The sequence below is a fragment of the Nesoenas mayeri genome (genome assembly GCF_963082525.1).
Source record: "Nesoenas mayeri genome assembly, chromosome: 19".
In the NCBI taxonomy this organism is placed as follows: Eukaryota; Metazoa; Chordata; class Aves; order Columbiformes; family Columbidae; genus Nesoenas; species Nesoenas mayeri.
This window is the reverse complement of record NC_137568.1, coordinates 1,888,799-1,906,935: the sequence shown is the minus strand read 5'-3', so window position 1 is coordinate 1,906,935 and position 18,137 is coordinate 1,888,799. Positions and strand designations below refer to the sequence as shown.

Below are 18,137 nucleotides of genomic sequence, written 5' to 3'. Positions count from 1 at the left end.
ATGGAGCAGTGGCCCTGGCTTTAGGGTCTGGTTTGGTGTATTTTCTGCAGCTTCTGTTTGGCTTTGGGCACTGTGTTTTTTCCATGGTACAGGGGATGCCTGAGCTGCGTGCAGTGACCTACCTACCCGCCATGGTTCAGACTCACTCTGCTCTCCCCACTCTCTCCAGCCTCTTCCTGCTGCTCTTTGGTATTCTGTTTGTTCTTTGCATATGATAACACCTCAATTAAAATGTGACTGCAGATGTGTCAGCAAGGAAGGCGCTGAGAAAGTGTTGGCTGATGAGCTGGCGCTGTGTGCCCCACCTCTCTCCCCAGTTTTACTTCAAAAAATTATAATTATTCCCTGGAGTAGATCCCATTTGGCTGATGTCTCACAACTGGAAGCTGTGAAAACCATTATTCTGTGTAAGTTCCTTTTGTGTCCTGACGAGAATGATCACACACACTGCAAGCTGCGGAGAGGAAGAATATTTTTTCTGTAAATGAATCCACGTTGCATCACTTGTAGATAAGCCTGATGTTACCCAAACATTCTCCTCCTCGTTGTTTAAAGGCAAAAGCATGGTGCACCCGTGTGACCAATTGCCTACGTCTCTTGAGATCTGACTATTTTATGCTATATTTGACTTACGCTAATGAATGAGACGATAATGGGCTGTGCTTCATTTCAGCTTGTCACAGCTTTTGCTAACAGCCTTGTTTTCCAGGCAGCCTTGCTTTGGGTTGTGGTAGAAGTGGAGGAGAAGGTGTTAATGCAGCCTTGCTTATTTTAGCAAATGAGTGAATCGGTGGTTTTAGGAAAACAGTTCAACGTGTTAACCCTTTGTTTTCCAGAGCAACACATAAAAAAATCTCCGTAGAGCAAACAGATGGCTCTGGCATATTTTTAGCCTTTCCCTCTGTTCCCATGGTATTCCAGACTGTGTGGGATTCCCTGTAGACTGTTGTAAGATTGGTGGGCCCAGCCATATATCTTGTTTTGCAACAAGGGAAGTGGAATCCTTTTCAAATCAGCTTGTTTTAGTAACTTTAACTGAGAGGTTCTCACCTATGGGATCAGGGATGGTGGGGAAGTCTGGAGAGGGATGTTGGTCTTATGATTCTGGTGCTTGCTCATTGTCAGGTGCTACATTAGATTAGGAGGGACAAAACAAATGAGAAATACTGTTCTAGTGGTATGGTCTGTATAAGCAATTGATAGATCCAAAGGTGTAGGTAGCAGAGGAGAAAATCACCAGGGGTTTGGTGGTCTCCAGCTTGCAGATAGGATGGGGGAAAGTAGTTTCCGTAGCTGTGAACGGTCTCTCTGGGATATGTACTCTGAGGAAGTTCTGAAAACGTCTTAATTCCAGGCAATGATTCTTTTTTGGGTGTGGTCACATTCAGCAATATTCACATGCACCCTGTTTCAGGGTTTATTTGTGGTTCTCTCTGGTCATGAAAGGTTTTGTTCAGGCACAGTGAGGGTGACTTACTGAAGAGGACGCTGCCTGGAGAGCTCTGACATCTGGGCCACAGGGATTCTAAAAAGGCCTGAGCCTGGGGGCTGGTTAAAGAGCCACTGGTGGCTGCGGTGCCTGGCACGGCTCAGCTGGCACAAGTCCTGCCTCTGCATTTCACACCATGAAGTGTAAATTTACACCCCTTCCCCAGGTGTGGAAAAAGCCAATCTGCTAAAATCAGGGTGAGTGCAATTCTGCTGCTCTCTGTATAAATCATGTGGGAGACTTTCTAATTCCACCCTGCAGCATTTACATATTTAATCTCTTTTTGCTTTTTTTGAAATTTTTCATAAATGCTTCTGCTTGAGGAGATCCTGCCCAAATGTCACTGTCGCAGCACAGCCTGACCTTTCCTGCAAGTCCTTGTCTTGCCATTCTCACAGCTCCGAGGTGTTCCCTGCCTGCACTTCAGCGTGAGACGTGCTCACAGACTCCTGCGGTATGAAGGCAAACTGCTGAGATGAATTGTTTATTTCAAATGGCATCTTCTGGCTGTTACTTGGATCCAGCTGTAAGATTTCAGTGGATAGAGCCAGTGTGGGGTCCCTCAGAACTCAATTACATCTGGATCTCACAAATTGTGTTAACAAAATCTCTTCGGTGCTGGTCAGTTTTTGAAGAAAATTAAGTGCAGTCAGTAGAAGTCTGAGTTTCTTCTTGCCTGGAAGTGGAAACAGGATTCAGTTCCAGTCAGAAAATCTTTGCTGGAAAAAAATACCCAGCTGTTCTGGCAGCATCAGTACAAGAGGTGGCCAGGAGTCCTGAGGGGGTTCAGAGCCTCAGAGCTGAGAATCCAGCCCCTCCTGGTTCCTGAGCTAAGCCTGAGCCACAAAGCCTCAGCCTTTCACCTCTGTGTTGCATCCAGAACTTGTATTTTGAACAAGAGGGTCTCCAGTGGAAGAATATTCTGCCTCACTTTATTGTCCACTGCTTTGTACTGCTAATTCCTCCTCATTAGTGTGCATCTCCGCCTTGGTCAGTTTTGATTTCAAAATTGTTTCTTCACACTGAACTTTGCCCCTTTATTTTCATTGTAGAGACTCCTTACCGTGTTCCTCGTGGACTCTAATGTGTCAGATAGCAGTAGGGGGCAGACGTCTCTGCAGCACAGTCAGCATTGCTAGGAAACCCAGCAGAGAGGAGGCCAGTGTTTTGGCTGAAGTGACCTGTGATTACAGTGGGGAAACATGTTTGCATTGAAAGGATAATTGCCCATTCATCCAAGCAAGTTAAACAATAGGGACAGAGGGTTTGTTTTTTCTCTGATTGTTTCCCAAAGCAAAAACGATTGATGTCTTCTCTCCGAGACTATTGGATGTCTACTGAGGGTTCACTGGAGAGAACCTTGCTGCTGCCAAAAGAACCAGCTAGATTATTGAGCCTGCAGTTCATTTTTTCTGTTCTTGTCCTCTTCCTACAATGAAGAACTAGTTTGCAATCCAGACCTTGTTTGTGCTGTCCCACATGGTGTGGGACTCCCCTGGGCAGCAATGCAGAGAAAAGCATCGGTCCCCAGCCCAAAACAGTCTCTAGCTCATCATGATGGCTTATGATGTTAAGTGCTGGAGACCATGGTATGTTCCTTGTGCTGCCTGTAGGTATTAAAACAATCGCATGGGCATTTCAGCACTGAATTGTGGCAGCAGTTGGTTTTGCAGCCATGTCCCTTGCAATGGGATCAGCATCTCAGGAGCCTGACGTGCCCAGGACAGGCGCATCCTGCGTGTTCCACGGCTGCAGAAAGGGGCTGAGTTGCCCATTCCACAAATTGAGCTTAATTTTAAGTAATGCCTTCAGTCTGGAATTAACTAGGAAGAGCTTCTTGACTTATCCCAGAAAGCTATTAGTAAAAACACATGATCAGGTGCATTACAGGCTGTGCAAATATGCAGGGATTTATGCACAATACATGCATGTATATTAATGCACAAACTCTATGCAAGTATCCACCTAAATGTAGTTCCAGTTGATTAAAATCCTTGTAGCCCCTGACCTGTTCTGGGAGCTATGTTGATTAGCGCTGGCTCAAGATGTGAGTACTAGTATCATAAATTCCATCAGGCTGTTCGGTAAATTCTTTGTCATCTCCTGCACTGATGTCAGTTACTTGCATAATAAAATCTAATTGTAAAGCTGGAAAATTAAATTTAGGGAAAACTGGAGACAGAAGCACTTTGCTCAGGTGATAATTTCATTTACTGTTAAGACATTGCTTAGACCTAAATGTGAACGCATTCTCTGTTCTTCTATTATACATACTTTCAGGCATACAACATCTTATTTAATTTGATTTAAAATGTATATTGTATGTGGGTGAGCAACTGGCAGACTGCAATCATTGGATCAGCTTTGAGAAATAAACTTAATGTGCCCCATTCACTGAGAACCTCCAGTGACACTGCTGTGTTATAGCACCATATTAAGCAGCGTAGAGGCTTCCCAGCTGGCTCCAGGAATCTGTGCATTAAAACCTAAACCATAATTTGTTGCCTCTTAGCAAGAGACCTATAGGAAATAGGATTCTCTAAAGCAACCCTGCGAGCACCTGAAATAGTATTTGCTGACATGGCCATGATGGGAGCTTGCCATTAGTCAGAGAGAGTTACAGGTTGGTGTTGTAACCTGGCACACCGGTGTCTGGTTGGATTTTGTTGCTGTGTTGCATGTGAATAGAAAAAATGTTCATTTTCTCATCATCCAGATTTGCTTGTTCGTAAATGAGGCCTTTGGCTGATCATGACATTTATGGGCACAGAGAGAATTTGTAAGCACTGAGAGCATCTGAAGGAAGAAGTGTCATGCGCACACATCAGTGCATTATCTGCAGGGCTTTAAGAAACTGCTAGGGTTTTGTGAGCATGAGAAGAGAAACTGGGTCATGTGGATTCATTTGCTGCATATCTTTCCAGCTGGGCTTTTGTTGCTGCTCACACTGACACATCTGAGCTCACGTTGCAGACTCCAGGACTGTGCACATCCTACGTGTCTGCTGTCCTGGCCTCCGGTTTATACTCCAGGGTGTCTGGGGGCCCAGGTCCAGGTCAGGGTTGTGCTGCAGTGGATGGTGATCTCAGCAGCAGCCTGTGCCTCAGCAAGGAACCTGCTGGGCACAACACGCACAGGGACATGCAGAGACTTATTATACAATGTCACACAGCCTTTTTATCTACAGAGAGGAGAACAGTCAGAGCTGGGGTGTCCCAGCCCTGTGCCCACCTCCCCGGACTGTTCTGCCTCTCTCCTTCTTCTTCAGTTACTTGTTTCTCTATTTCTTTATTCTAGACAGCACATCACACAACAGCCTGTACCGTCTAGACTGCTTTTCTCCCTCTTCCTCAAAACCCTCATGAAAAATCTGCCAGACCTTCTTTGGGGCAAATGCCAATTTGGTGGCTGTGTTTAAATTCAGTGTAATCTCATTTTATGGTGAGTAGTGATCAGAAAGGCTAAACTGAAGCTGAGATTATAAGCAATAAGTACATTGCTTGTTTGCAGAGTATACTGAACAGAACTGTTCTCTCTCATCGCATGAATCTTTTTTTTTCTATTACCCTATACAAAACTTGTATTCTCTGCTGTGGCGAGGAAGTTTCATTTGATCCCAAGTGCCCACTGAGTTTTCTGTCCTATAGTCTGGATTCTTCAGGGAATGAGGCATCTCTGGTTGTGCACATCTTTATCTCTCCTTTCCCAGTAACTTTTGATGAGAGGGATGGAGATCACTAAGGTTTTAAGTTCCTATGAGCTGCACACTCAGCAAGGGCTCCTATGGAAGGAGATCCTTTTAGCACCCTGCTCTAAGATGAAAGGCTAGGTTGCAGATTCACCTCTTATTAAGCTCTTGAGACCCACGCAGGAGGGTATTAATGTGTCCCAGCTGCACAAGTGTTTTGCTCAGAGCACATGTCTTACTCAGCACCAGATAATCCAACTAAAAAACATGATTTCTCCTTGCAGAACAATTTGTTGGCTGGTTCAAGTGATCTTTACAGGTATTTTTCCACTTGGGGTTTTCTGTAGAACATATAGGCTAGCTGAGCAACAGATGAAGCACCAAGCTCAACACATATTTTATGATCTTTTTTTTTTTTTAGGTGGAAAAACTGGCAAAATACTTGGACCCAAATGATTTGGGAAGAATCAATTTTAAGGACTTCTGTCATGGAGTATTTGCTATCAAAGGTATGTGCATTTTTCTTAAAAATAATCCACTTTAATTCCACTAGTGTTTCTCTTGTTGTAGAAAACATAATGATGAAAGACATCCTCTCTCTTGAGTGTGGTTATTCCTGGGGACAGTCAGGCAACTCTGGGAACAGAGCCACTATATTTTTCCTTTTTGTGCATCTCATGTATCAGTTGTAAGCAGTGCTAGAATTCCTGCATGCACAGGTGCTTGTGTATTGGTTTACTGTTGGTTTTTCTGAACAAACGTGATGTGGTTTACAGAGAAATGTAGCAGAATAATGAATAGCTTTGTGGTTAGCAGGCAGTGCCAAAGTATGATACTTTCAGGTTCTCATCTGTTTCTACCCTTGATTTACCTAAGGAAGTTAGAGAGCCCTTGGGCTTTAGTTTCTCTGCTAGGAAATATAAGGCTATTCTACTCCTTGTGAGGTATCCACAAGGTATAGTTAATACATGTTTTCACATTACTTGGGGATATGTATTGGAATGAAGGGTTAATTACAGGCTGGCCATGCTAGCCCTGAAGATAGAGACCAGGTGGATCAAACCATCTCCTTCGCAAGGGAACACAGTTCTTGACAGAAGAGAGGGACATTCTGATGCTTCAGAGCTCAGCCAAAGGACAGCAAAGCAGTGAAGAGAGACTTCAGCTGTTTTGCTGCTGATTAGTTTTCTGGCTTTGTATAGCAACTTAATCCAGCCTGTTCTTTTCTGGACACGTAGTATGTCCTGAGTAAAGTGCCAGAGTACTGTCGCAGCCCAGAGGCTTCACTTCAGGGACGGAGTGAATGTCACAGCGATCATATTGGAATTCCAGGAGAAGCCTCTGAAGAGTCTGCTATGATGAGATTATTACAGAGCCATAATGATGCAAGAATGTAACACCACAGCAATTTTAATTAAAGTTTATGGCAGCCAAGGATAGTGTATAATTATGTAAAATTACAGTGAGAATCTGCTCTCAGTCCATGTTCATCGAGATACCTTCCAAGGTAACACTGATATGTTTGAAGAGAAGGCACTAGAAAGCCCAGAAGAAACGTTAACATGTTAGTGTATAGAAATCTATATTAGAGGTTTTCCTTGTCCAGGAAATGCTGTAGCAAACTGGGTTCTGGGTTAAATAAAACACAAGCTCTGGAAATCATCTGGTAATTCAGAGTCTACAGATGTGCACAAATGCACAAAATATGGTCAGGAAGGGAAAGATGTGACCCAGAAGAACATTTCTGCTGTAATAATCTTGTTCACTCCTTGGTGAAGGAGTGGGCAGCTACATTCTGTTACTGTGAGGGACAGCGTGTGCATATTGACAGTTATTGGAGGGTGATGACACCTTGGGAGTTTTCATCCTTGCTCACCTTGTGTGAACTGATTCATGTATTCATATCTTAAGGTCTAGTCCTGCAAAGATGTGACTGAATCAAACTCTCTGGAATACCTTGTGCTCCAAGTTTACGAGTAGCTTAAAGTCCTTATGTGGAGCATATTACAGGTGGGGTCCAAATCTTATGCTTGGTGGATATTAGTTTGTATATGTGAACAAGGAAATCATCCAATTCTGCAGCATCACCTAGAGCTCTCTCAGCACATCGTTAGCGTTGTCAACACTTACACAGTGTCAGTGCCAAGCGTGTATAATCACAGGAGCAGTTGTATCTATTTCTGATAAGACATTGTTATTCGTACTTTCACAGCAGCTCTTTAGGAAAGCTGGTTCTATTGCTCACCTCACAGCATGGAAGTTTTATTGGTCTTTAGCTACCAGCCGTATTTTTCTTACAAATAAAATTGGTCATCTTAAAATTCAGACAGGATATGTCTACCTTTTGGAATGGAAAGCCGCCACTGCGTTGTTACCTCTCACTTTTCAGTGCAGCCACATCCCATGGGTAACGGCAGGCTTGTTAGTGAACAAAAAGCAATTTGTCTTGGCAGCAAGAGATTATAAATATGATTCTTTAACATCTCAGCCTATTGCAGTTGCTTGGGGCAATCAGATTAATAGAGCAAAATGAGATCCTATTACACCAGTGTTTTTCTTCAGTAATGGAGTATGAAGCCATGTTATTCATAGCACTGGAAGCCAAATGTTTAAATTCAAGCTTTACTGTAATAATGCCTTGCCATATTTCTTATTTGTAGGACTTCAGATTCATTTGTCTCCTAGATGCTTGCCTTTACAGAATGCTGAAGAAATTTTTTGCTGCACAGAGGTAGTAATAGTGTTGTGGGGTTTTTGGTAGTTCAGTTAAAGCATGAGGTTTGAAGCATCTGGAACAACAGTGGTAAAGAATTGGCCTCTGATGATGTTGATTTAGGCATTTCAGATTCAGGTACGGATCTTAGCAAAAAACTAAATGTTGGAACCTGAAAAAATCCCAAACATTGGAGTGTCCAACATCTGCTTTGTAATTGGTTGGTAGCAGCTCTGGCTTCAAGGAGAAACCCCAAACTGTGGATCTAGAATCTCCATAAACCAGGGCATTGTTCACTCTTGGCTGGTACAAATGAAAAGTGTTGTGTTCCCTCACAAGTGGACATCAAGCCTTGGCTCCTCCTTGGTGCCTCTGAGCTGGGTAAACCTCATGACATATGAGTCATGTACCTCAGAGCAGCTGCTGGGACTATCAGGTGGAAAAGGCAATTAATCTTCAGCTGCTGAGTAGGAGGAACTGTGAGGAAGGATGTGCTGAGGAGTCTCACTAACAACAGGGACCTTTGGAAGTGATGGAGAAGACTTTTTCAAGTGGAGGTACCTGTGCTAGAGGGGAGAAACTCATTCCCACTGTGTCCCTGGGGTGGAATACTGGACAATCAGGGTACTTTCTATTTATGGGAAGCTTTGCTTCTTTCTACTGGTCCTTTGTGGATTAAAGGACTTTGTCTCAGCATCTGTGCTGAGCCCCTGCTGTCTAGTCTGCTTTCCCCATGCAATTAGGCTCTGTCAGAGCCAGGGACAGGCTTGCCATCAAACTTAAAGCTTTGCAGCAATTTCATTGGAATGCCAGAATATGAAGCTTTTACTCCTGCTGAAGCTGCCCTCCCTATCTGCTCACTGCATGGCTTTATTTCTAATAACTGCATCAATCTGGAGAGCAGTTGTCATGAAATAACACCTGTACCCTCTTACGTAGCAGCTGTGTCAAAGCCAGTGCTATCTAAGAAGTGGCATCGCTTAGAGACTTTGAGAGCAGCCAGAGCATCACTCAAAGGCTGAATTCCCATTGATTTCAGCAGGGTCAGCGTGAGATCCATTACTGTTTGCTCAGTGAAGTCAATGACTGGTTTTGCTGTACTGAATTTATTGTACTGATCCACTAAATATTTTCTGCCACTTGTAATACTTAAAGGCTTCAGTGGAACTGTTATTTCTGATGTGCAGTGCAGGGTGGTGGGTTCCACAGCCACAAACACATCGTTTGCAGGACCAGGATCTTGGTACATTTGGCAGGGTCTAATTAGGTCTGAACTGTTCCTTCTATTTTAAGATTTGTGTTGTCTTTCCAGTGGTCTCTCTGCTTTGGTGTTCTACTTAAAACCCCAAGCCCTGACAAGTAAAAGGTGAGCTCCCCCTACTGACCTTGGTGTTGGAGCTCCCAGAGATGAGAGGGTACAGGACAAATACAAATCAGTGCAGAATTAAAAGGTAAAGGCAAAAGTATTCCAAGTTTATAGCTTATTTTAAGCATGAAAACAGCACTGCTGTGTATCAGTTTGAGAGTAATGGCTTTCATAATGGTAGAGACTGAGCCACCTTAGCACAGAGCATTTCTGCATAATGCATCTTTGTGCTATAGCAGAATCACTATTTTTTTCAGATGAAATCGTACAGCCTGTTTTTCTCCTGGAGCAAGAGAGTCTTTTCCTCATCTTGTAGAAGTTTTAAGGACATTTAAGTTATGCTTTGTTACGATATTTGGAAATGGAGAGTTCTTGGGGCTCCTTCATAGTCATTAACCATGTGGAAGAAGCACAGTTGTGAATTTATATGCTTCCCCACCTGCAGCAATAGCAACCTTTGAATCCTCAAAATAGTAACACAGACCATTATGTGCCTTCAAAAATCCATCTCTCTGCTTCCCTGGATCTTTAGGCATCTAATTACTGCAGTTGGCTGGAAAGCTTCTAGAAGCAGTTTTATGTGAGCACATAAAAGTTAAAAGGTAGACATGTTTCTCCATGAGTTTCTAGCAAATTTGATGAAAATTCCAATAATACAGATTTGCCCAAAGCTTTAAAGAAATGCTCAAAAATGGATGTTGGCTGTTCTAGTATCTCAGATTGCGACACGTTATCTGGACTGTGAAAGAATATGAAAATAATGTTGTACGAAATTTTATTATTTGTTTTCCAAAACAGAATAGTCCTGGCCACCTGTTTCACTGGAAATTTTCTGTTTGCCTTTATGGTTTCATTTAGATGCTTCAGACAAACATAAGTCTTACCAAACCAGTGCCGAGTTTTGCCCATCTCTTTTAACTAACTTTCAAATCTAAGTTGCTATCCCATAGCTAGGAACAGTGTTGTACCTGCTTTGCCCTGCAGATTCGGTATGGAATAGGCAATGGACATGTTGCAGTCGTGTACAAGGAGTTTATTTGCCTGACACCAGTATTTGTAGTATATACCACTACTAAAGGCCAGAACAGCTGCACTGGCGCGGGAGCTATAGCTGGATCTAGCGCGAGCACAGATGTATAGCTCATAGCTATAGATCTCAGACTTTACCGTGCTCCATGACTGAAGATGGTTTGATGAATCTGTCCATTCTTTCAGGAGTAACTTAATACAGGAGCAGAGCTGGGATGGCTCTAAGGAGAAGGGCTGTTACATAAAGGTGAAGAGTTGAGCTCTCCTGTTATAAATTACACTATATCTGTTTAATGACCTGAAGTTGGTTACTCTTAAAAGTACTTCAGAGTTTTCTAAGGCTCAACTAAATTTTACTAAATACAGCCTGAAACTGTAAATGAGTCTAATACACCATTAAAGATCCAAGGGTAGATAAAGTAAAAAGTTATTGCTGTAAGGAGAAATGCCAGGCACCAACTACATTCAATTAGGTAACCAGATTTGATTTCCTATAGTATTAAAATTGTTTAATTGCCTGTGAAAATTGCCTGATGCAGCATGGGTTAAATCTCCTTCTCGGAGCATTTGCAGGAAATGGCTTTGCTGCAATTGTGTTTATTTGTGGCCAGAATGTCTGTTTGCAAATGGACTGTTAGGGTGTGAAGAAAACTAATTTTTTTTAAAAAATGAAACTGAAGGTAAATTTGCAAAATTATCTTATAAGGGAAGTTGTGTGTGGCATCCTGAGTGAACTGGAAAAGTTAAAGGTTTACATCTTCCCCTTCAGGGACTTGTAAAACACTTTCATCACCATTGATGAGAAGTGGCCTGAGAAGACCAGCCCCACCATCCTCCAGAGTTAAGAGTTTCTGATTTGCATCTTGACAGGGATAATTCACACTTTCTTACTTTCCTCTGTTACCTCTGGCTCACCTGCCTCATGGATGGGTATCAGTGTGTAACGTCACAGCCAAACGTGTTGCGTTAGTGGTGGGATAGAAGAGAGAAATACTGCTGGATAATTGCAGCTTCCAAGTAGGACAGTGTACAACACGTGCTGAGGTGTCACACAGCTTAGGCCCTAGGCTGTAAACTGGTTATTCTAAAATAACCTGGCCTGATAGTCCTGCCTTCTGCAGCTCAACGTGCCAAGTGCAGTCATTTGTAATTAATGGGGAATGAGACATTTGGTGATTTCAGTGTTTCTATATTTGTCGCAGGTTTTCAGATGAGAGGAGGACTGAGGGAAACACAGACATTGATTTTTCCAGCTGTTAATGTGGTTGTTAGCAAAAGCAAACACAGAAGCTGGAAATCTCTGGTTGCAATGCATAGATATTTGCTTGCCCAACACTAGGCTCTTTTTGAAGGGGAATTTGTGACATTTAGGTATTGCCTTCTTGTCACTAGACCAGAGGAAATCAGAAGCAGCTCCACTACTAATGTGCAGCAGACACTGGCTCACGCCGAGCCTGCAAATCCAGTGTTCGACTTCAGAGTTTTGGGCTGCTCAGGGTTGGGTTTCTATCCCGCGGGATAGTTTGCCAAGCCAAGCAACGCTCAGCTTTTCATTGCAGTGTAGCGTATCCACACTGAGAGTCAGCCTTAGTGTAACTGCACTTATTTAAGTCCCACACGCTGGATATGTGCTGCGCAGAACTCCAAGGGCAGGGCTTTGTTACAGCTATTTAAACATATTCCAGAGCTAACTTTCAAGCTTTTGTGCCTACAGACTAGCTAAAAACCGGTTTCTTACTCTATTGTGCATAGAGTCTCTGGGAAGATAAACTCTCCGCCTATCCATTTGCTCTCATTTCTCTTTGCCAGGCTGTGAGGAGTTACTAAAAGATGTCCTGTCTCCTGAAAACTCTGGGCCTCCGCACTACGAGCCACAGTATGTCGATTACTATTACCAGGTAAGAGAAACACTAATTCTGTCTCGTGTCAGTGGGCTGAGGAAGACTCTGGAGTGATGTGTAGGTGCGTCATTGTAAAGGCTGTTGTTTTGCTTGGCCTCTTGACTCCTCCTTCCCAGATTCATGGCTGTTAGCAAGTTTTCCACACTGGCTTAAGCTGCATTTAACACCTGATAGCTGTCGGCTAGTGTGGGAGTATTTAGGATTTGGATAGCATTGCTCTTACAAAACTCACTGTTTGCTTGGCTGTGAAGGGAGACAAACTTGCTGGCACCACACAAGTGGAAAACACTGATTTGTATCTAATGAAATAGTCCAGCTTTGTAGCTGAACAAGTCCTTAGAGACCTTCTGCAGATAATAAACAGGGACTCAACAGCTGCTGCGAAGCAGGAACAATACACCTTTGGTAACCTTGATAGTATTGTGGCTGGTGGGTATAGCATATTTTCAGGCTATTAAAGGTCTGCATCTGTATCCTTAATCGGACAGTGTCTGCAGTCTAACAAGCGGGACAATGTTAAGCTTCCTTAAAGCATCTGTTTGTCTCTTCTTCATTTTACTTTGGTTTTCTTCACCTCCACCCATGTAAATTCTTAAGATTAAAGCTACAGTTAGCATTGTACATTCAGAAAAGGATTGCGTGTCAATGGTGTTACGAGACTGTAAGTGATCCTGAAATCAGCAGGGAAAGCATTTTACCTTCCCAGATGATGAAGTGCGAGAAAAATACTGATGTATTGAGGAAAGACATGCGATAAGCATGCTGGTTTTACAGTACTGCATGGTGTTATACAAAACGGTTTCCAGTGTTCTTACAGAAAGTATAGATACAATTCCTTCAGTTTAGTGCAGAAGATGTCTGTCACAAGATGGAAGGGGCCCTCTAAGACTGCAAGCAGTAGAGCAGAATTTGGTCATAAATTTATTTAAGAAGGAAGAGTTGTCTGGGCTTGCTAGCTCTTTTGCTTGGTGAAAATGCCCGACTGGTTTCAGTACCTGGGCTGTGACAGGCTGACACCACCATCACTCTGCTTGTTTCTAAAACCCTATTTTTTTGTAACTGATGACATAGATACCTGCCATGCTGTTGCTTGGTTACCTTAACAGGTATCATAAACCAAATGTCCTGTTTTGCAATAGATGATAGAGGCTATAAAATGGATAGCAGGCTCTCTGCAAACACTAGATGTTCCCTGATTGCTATGCAGACATTGCAGGCTGGTTCTGATGCTCTTTGAAGTCCAATGGCATGGTCATTGGGTCTTTATTCTTCAGGGATCTGCAGTCACCCAAAGCTGTGCTGTGGAGAGTGCTAGAAGATAAACTGTGAGATGGCTGCAAACCACATCGCTCCTGCCACCCATCTGCCTGGAGAGCCCAAGGATGGGAGCTGCAGAAGCTAATCCTGATCGCAGCCGATGAGTTTCTCACCTGAGTTCTAGATTCGTGCATCTGGGAGAGGAAGGGAGCAGAGGGTTGACCCCTCCTGTTCAGAAAGAGCTGATCTGGCAATGCTGCGGTGGAAGCCTTGCTGATTGCTCCTGAGTAGGACTTCTGATGTCCACCAGCCACCCTGTGTGGTCCCTGCAGTGGGTGCCATCATTGCAGTAGAGCCCAGCAAGTGTGTTTGCCCATTTACTTGGGCCAGTGCAGTATTTGTGCAGCCTCTGAGCAGAAGCAGGCTCTTTCCCAACTGCCCGCAGGCCAGATGACCCATCGTGGTGGGGAGAGGACATTGTTGTACACCCCATGCTTGTCCCACAGCTCCTCTGCACAGCTGCCCTCCAGAGGGGACCGTTTCATCTTCATTCTCCAGGTCTTCCAGGTGCAGTTTGGAAACCGTTCGCTAGATGTCAGTTAAAGACCGGGAAAAAGCATTGAGTCAGGCTGCAGAGGGTATGTTGGCACATACAGAGAAGCTGGTCCAAAGAAGCTTGGGAGGATGAGACTGCAGTTTGGAGTTAGCAGTTGTAGACGCTCGCAGCTCTAGGACCTATGAATAAACCCCTCTGCGTGTGGACTCAGAGTCTGTTGATTTGGCTAAGGTCTGTATTGTGCTCCATTTCAGACACTGCTTCAGTCAAGCACAGGTCGTTAGTATAATTTCTGTCTCTTACCGCCTTTAGACAGATAAGAGAAATGCTCTGAATTTCCCAAAAGTTAATTTATCAATTCTGAATTCCTTTCACAGCTGCTATGGCCTCACCTCTTGTTTTAGCTCCAGTTTGAAGGGAGACAAAAGCCTCTCTAGCCCAGTGTGCAGGATTTGCTTTGTGGCAAGCATCTGGTAGCACTTGAGAGCCCTTGGATGGCCTTTTGGAGACAGTAACCAACAGCAAGTCCACAGCTGAAGTATCTGTGTGAAAACCCAGACCCAGATTGAGCCAGCTCAAACAAAGCAAAGTGTCTGTGTCTGGTATTCCCAAATGGCTGGCTCGGAGCCTTCCTGGGCACCTGGCCAGCCGGCAGCACTAGCCACAGGACTCTGAGGGAACTAGGCTGGCTGCATCTGCAGCTCCCTGGCCAAGGTTTGCATTGCAGGCCCTAGGAAGGAGTGACCTGGGTCTAGTTGCTCTTTTGTCTGAGCATCTGTGTTTGGGGAAAGAGGAATCAGCAACAGGAGAGGGATTTTTCAGCTGTTCACATGGTGTACTTTAGCTGTTCAGATTTGAAGGGGGCCTGGATCTAGATCACCTGGATAGATGACAGGAGGTTGAATGACAGATCTTGGAGCCTCTCACCACCAGCTAGCAGGGTATCTACTCAACTAGCTACTGATGGTGGGACACACTATGTATTTTTACATGTAATTGCATTTTCATCTGAAATTGGTGCCCAAATGCCATACATGCAAACCTAGTGAAAACACGCTGTAAGATGTGGTAATAGTGGGGCCCTTTTTGAAACAAGGCTGTTTGTTTCTCATGAAATGTTGCTGTATTGAGTAGCTGCTTCCCTTTTTTTCTGCTGTTCTAACCTGTAAATGAGTGTGAATCTGCTTTTAAACAGGGTACAGGACGATTGCTGCACATCAAAGAATGAGCTGCTTTTTCAGTCCTGTGTGTGTTTGCCTGCCTGCCAAGTGATTAATTACACTGTATGAACAGCAGAAAAATTGTTGAAACATGACAAATTAATTGTGTTTGCATCTGGGATGGAGCTGGGACTACTGGCTGATCTGCTGCTTTGAAAATATTTTCAGTAGCAATTAGGAGTCCCCCACTGGCTTCTGAAATTTTTTTCCCTGCAAGCTGCTTGAGGTTATCTGCTAATATCTGTGTCGGAACAGCGAGGGCCTTTCTGCGCTGGAAGAAGACTGTGATCCAAATGGCTTTTTCATTAGGCTGTAGAAGAACATAGCAGTCTGGGACACAGCCGGCCTGAGGAAAGGTGAAGGGCCATTTGCATAGGTCTCCTTTGTCAGCCTGGAATTGCAGGTTTTATCTCCAGTTGTGCCATGTATTGCTATTTATTGAAAAGCAAAGCCCAGAAGAGCGTTGAATATTTTATCGAGCTCAAACTTGCAGTTCTCTTCTTGTTGTTCTCCTTTTTTTTCTCCGCTGAGGACACCCCATTCGCCAGCCCTGCCAGCGCTTGAAGCAACTCTAGCACTGGCTCCAGCTGACAGTGGTCAAGAGTTGCCAGTGTTCTTGGGCAAGATGATTGACCTCATTTGTCAAGAGGGTTTTCTCGTTGCTGTTTTTTTCTAACATTAAACCCAAGCGTTGCCTAACTGTTAATACCTCTTTCCTTCTGCTTTCTGTGGTAGCATTGGCAGACACTCCTATCTTAGCACAGGCAAAGGCGTTAAGATGTTATTAAGTTGGAAATACCTTTCCGAGCGAGAGCCAAGAGAAAAAATGATGAGAAGCAATATTAAATACGGCAAATTGAGCTTTTTTTTTCCCCTCTGTTTCTTATCAGCCCCCAGTTTTCTCCACCACCCACACTCTCCCAGTCACTCTTGGCTCCCATTGTGTTTTCAGCCTTGCATGTGAAGAATTCCCTCTCCATGCTCGAGACACTTGGGGTGTTTATGCTACACAGTGATCAGCACAGTGTGTGTTTGCAAACTCCTTCCCGTCCCAAGCTGCTGGTGGGCTCTTCTGTCCTGCTGTCACTGTGGGACCCGCACTGGACTATGAGCAGCTCCTCCTACCATCTCCTCAAGAAGCTGAGAGAGAAGCTGTGTCTTCATTCCCTCAGTAGTCAAAACCTGGGACATGCATGGAATGGAATTCAGCTGGGGAATGTTCTGGCTTGAGCCTCTCTCTTGGGTACGCCAAGGGAAGCAGACATTTCCCTGTTTTCCCTGGTCAAATCTAGAAGTCTGTTTTATGTTTGGTGCTCCTAAATCTCCCAGATTCTCTTTCCCCTCAGCTTCTGCTGCATCCCCTGGGTAATGAGTACGCTCAGCATCTTCAGGGACAGCCTTTTGGAAGGCCCAGCCTAGGGACTGATCCCAGCCCAGGAACTGATCGCAGCCCCTGCTGAAATCAGTACAAAGACTTCTCAGACCCTGGCAGGAGTGAGGTCAACGCCTTGGGTTGTACTGGGGGGTCATTGCCTGAATCGCTTGCTGGAGCGGGGGGAAGAAAAGCTTGATACAGCGAGAAAAGTCCACGTTCCTAGGTAGGACCAGGCAGGATTCTACACAGGCAACACACTATCTGCACTGACAAGAAGTTTATTGGAACCTCTAAGGGCAACACTCTCAGCAGTTCATTTTTTCCAAGCACCAGAAAGCAACATTAACTACAACTGCCAAGAAACCCCCAGTGAACAATTACCCAGAGCAATGAAGAGCACAGCGGGCCCCCATTTGGGACTAATTTACATGGAAATTGCCTGCATTCACCTGGCAATATTCTGAATTATATATTTTTATGTCTGTGCATACATGCTAAAATAAGTGTCCTTCCTACAAAACACCTGCATAAAAATAATCTCCCTTCCTGGCTGCTGAAGCTGATTACGAAGTGCTGCCCTGAAGAACCGCTGTACATAGAATGAGCAGTTTTGCATTCGGGGCAAGGTAGGCGTCTTCCAACAAAATAAACGCTGACTCCTCCAAAAACAGCCATAAAAGACATTCGAGGAGTATTTTCTTTCTCAAAACCAGTTTGAAGTTTTGATTTGGTGGAACATCACACACTGACATTTTTGAAAGGGAAATTACTTTTTCCCCGATCTGTTTTTGCTTGCTTGTTGTATAAAACACATAGAACACAAAAGAAGTGAAACGCTCTGGCCCAGTCAGAAAATATTTCTTCCATTTCTCAAAATGTGTTTTGGTTTTTCTTTTGAGAAAAATGCGAGGGTTTGACCTTCTCATCCTGAGCTAAGCCAGGAAGATATTTTGAAATCTAAGAGCTCCCAGGCTGGGAGAAATGTTTTCCCACCTCATTCTTGCCATAACAGCCCAGTAGACGAGCTTTGCTCCCTCCAACTACAATCCCACCGTGTGAGCCCAGCAGGAGACTCCGCAGGGCTGGGCTGACCTGAGAAAGATGCTGCTTGAGTGTCTGTAGCCCCAGAACGGAGCATCCCAGTGCAGGAGTGTGTATTCATTCATCTTTTGGGGGCTGGGAAGCTGGGCTGAATTTGTGTGTGTTGGCGTTTTTTGCACAAATTCTGCCAGTTAGCTGGTTTAAATTTTAAGCACCTGCTTTTGCAGGTGAACTGCTGTAATACAAGCTTAAATCAAGAAGAGACCAAACATTATTCACTTCTCACAGGGACTTGTCTGAGCCAAAATGTGCTGTTTCTTAGGGCTGTATTGGGCTGGGTGGTTTGAAACAGGTGGAAGAGTGGCTGCCTGGGTCAGCCATCCTCACTGTGACTTCGTGATGGAGCCGAAGTTCCAGCTGTCATGTCCTTCCAGGTATCTACAAGAAAGTCACCTCCTGCACTTATAGTTGTTATTATCAATTACTCTTTTTTGAGTATTTC

The 18,137-nt window shown here is 44.1% G+C and overlaps 1 protein-coding gene across 1 annotated transcript in view; it reads left to right on the top strand.

Annotated features, from left to right (window-relative positions):
• Positions 1 to 18,137, top strand: part of RAB11FIP4 (RAB11 family interacting protein 4) — a gene marked incomplete at both ends in the record, with an annotated part of 89,279 nt that overhangs the window by 20,337 nt on the left and 50,805 nt on the right. The window contains 2 exons of the mRNA XM_080356506.1: positions 5,599 to 5,686; positions 12,095 to 12,183. Of these exons, the coding sequence (XP_080212632.1) occupies positions 5,599 to 5,686; positions 12,095 to 12,183 (177 nt within the window). The remainder of the gene's footprint in view (positions 1 to 5,598; positions 5,687 to 12,094; positions 12,184 to 18,137) is intronic.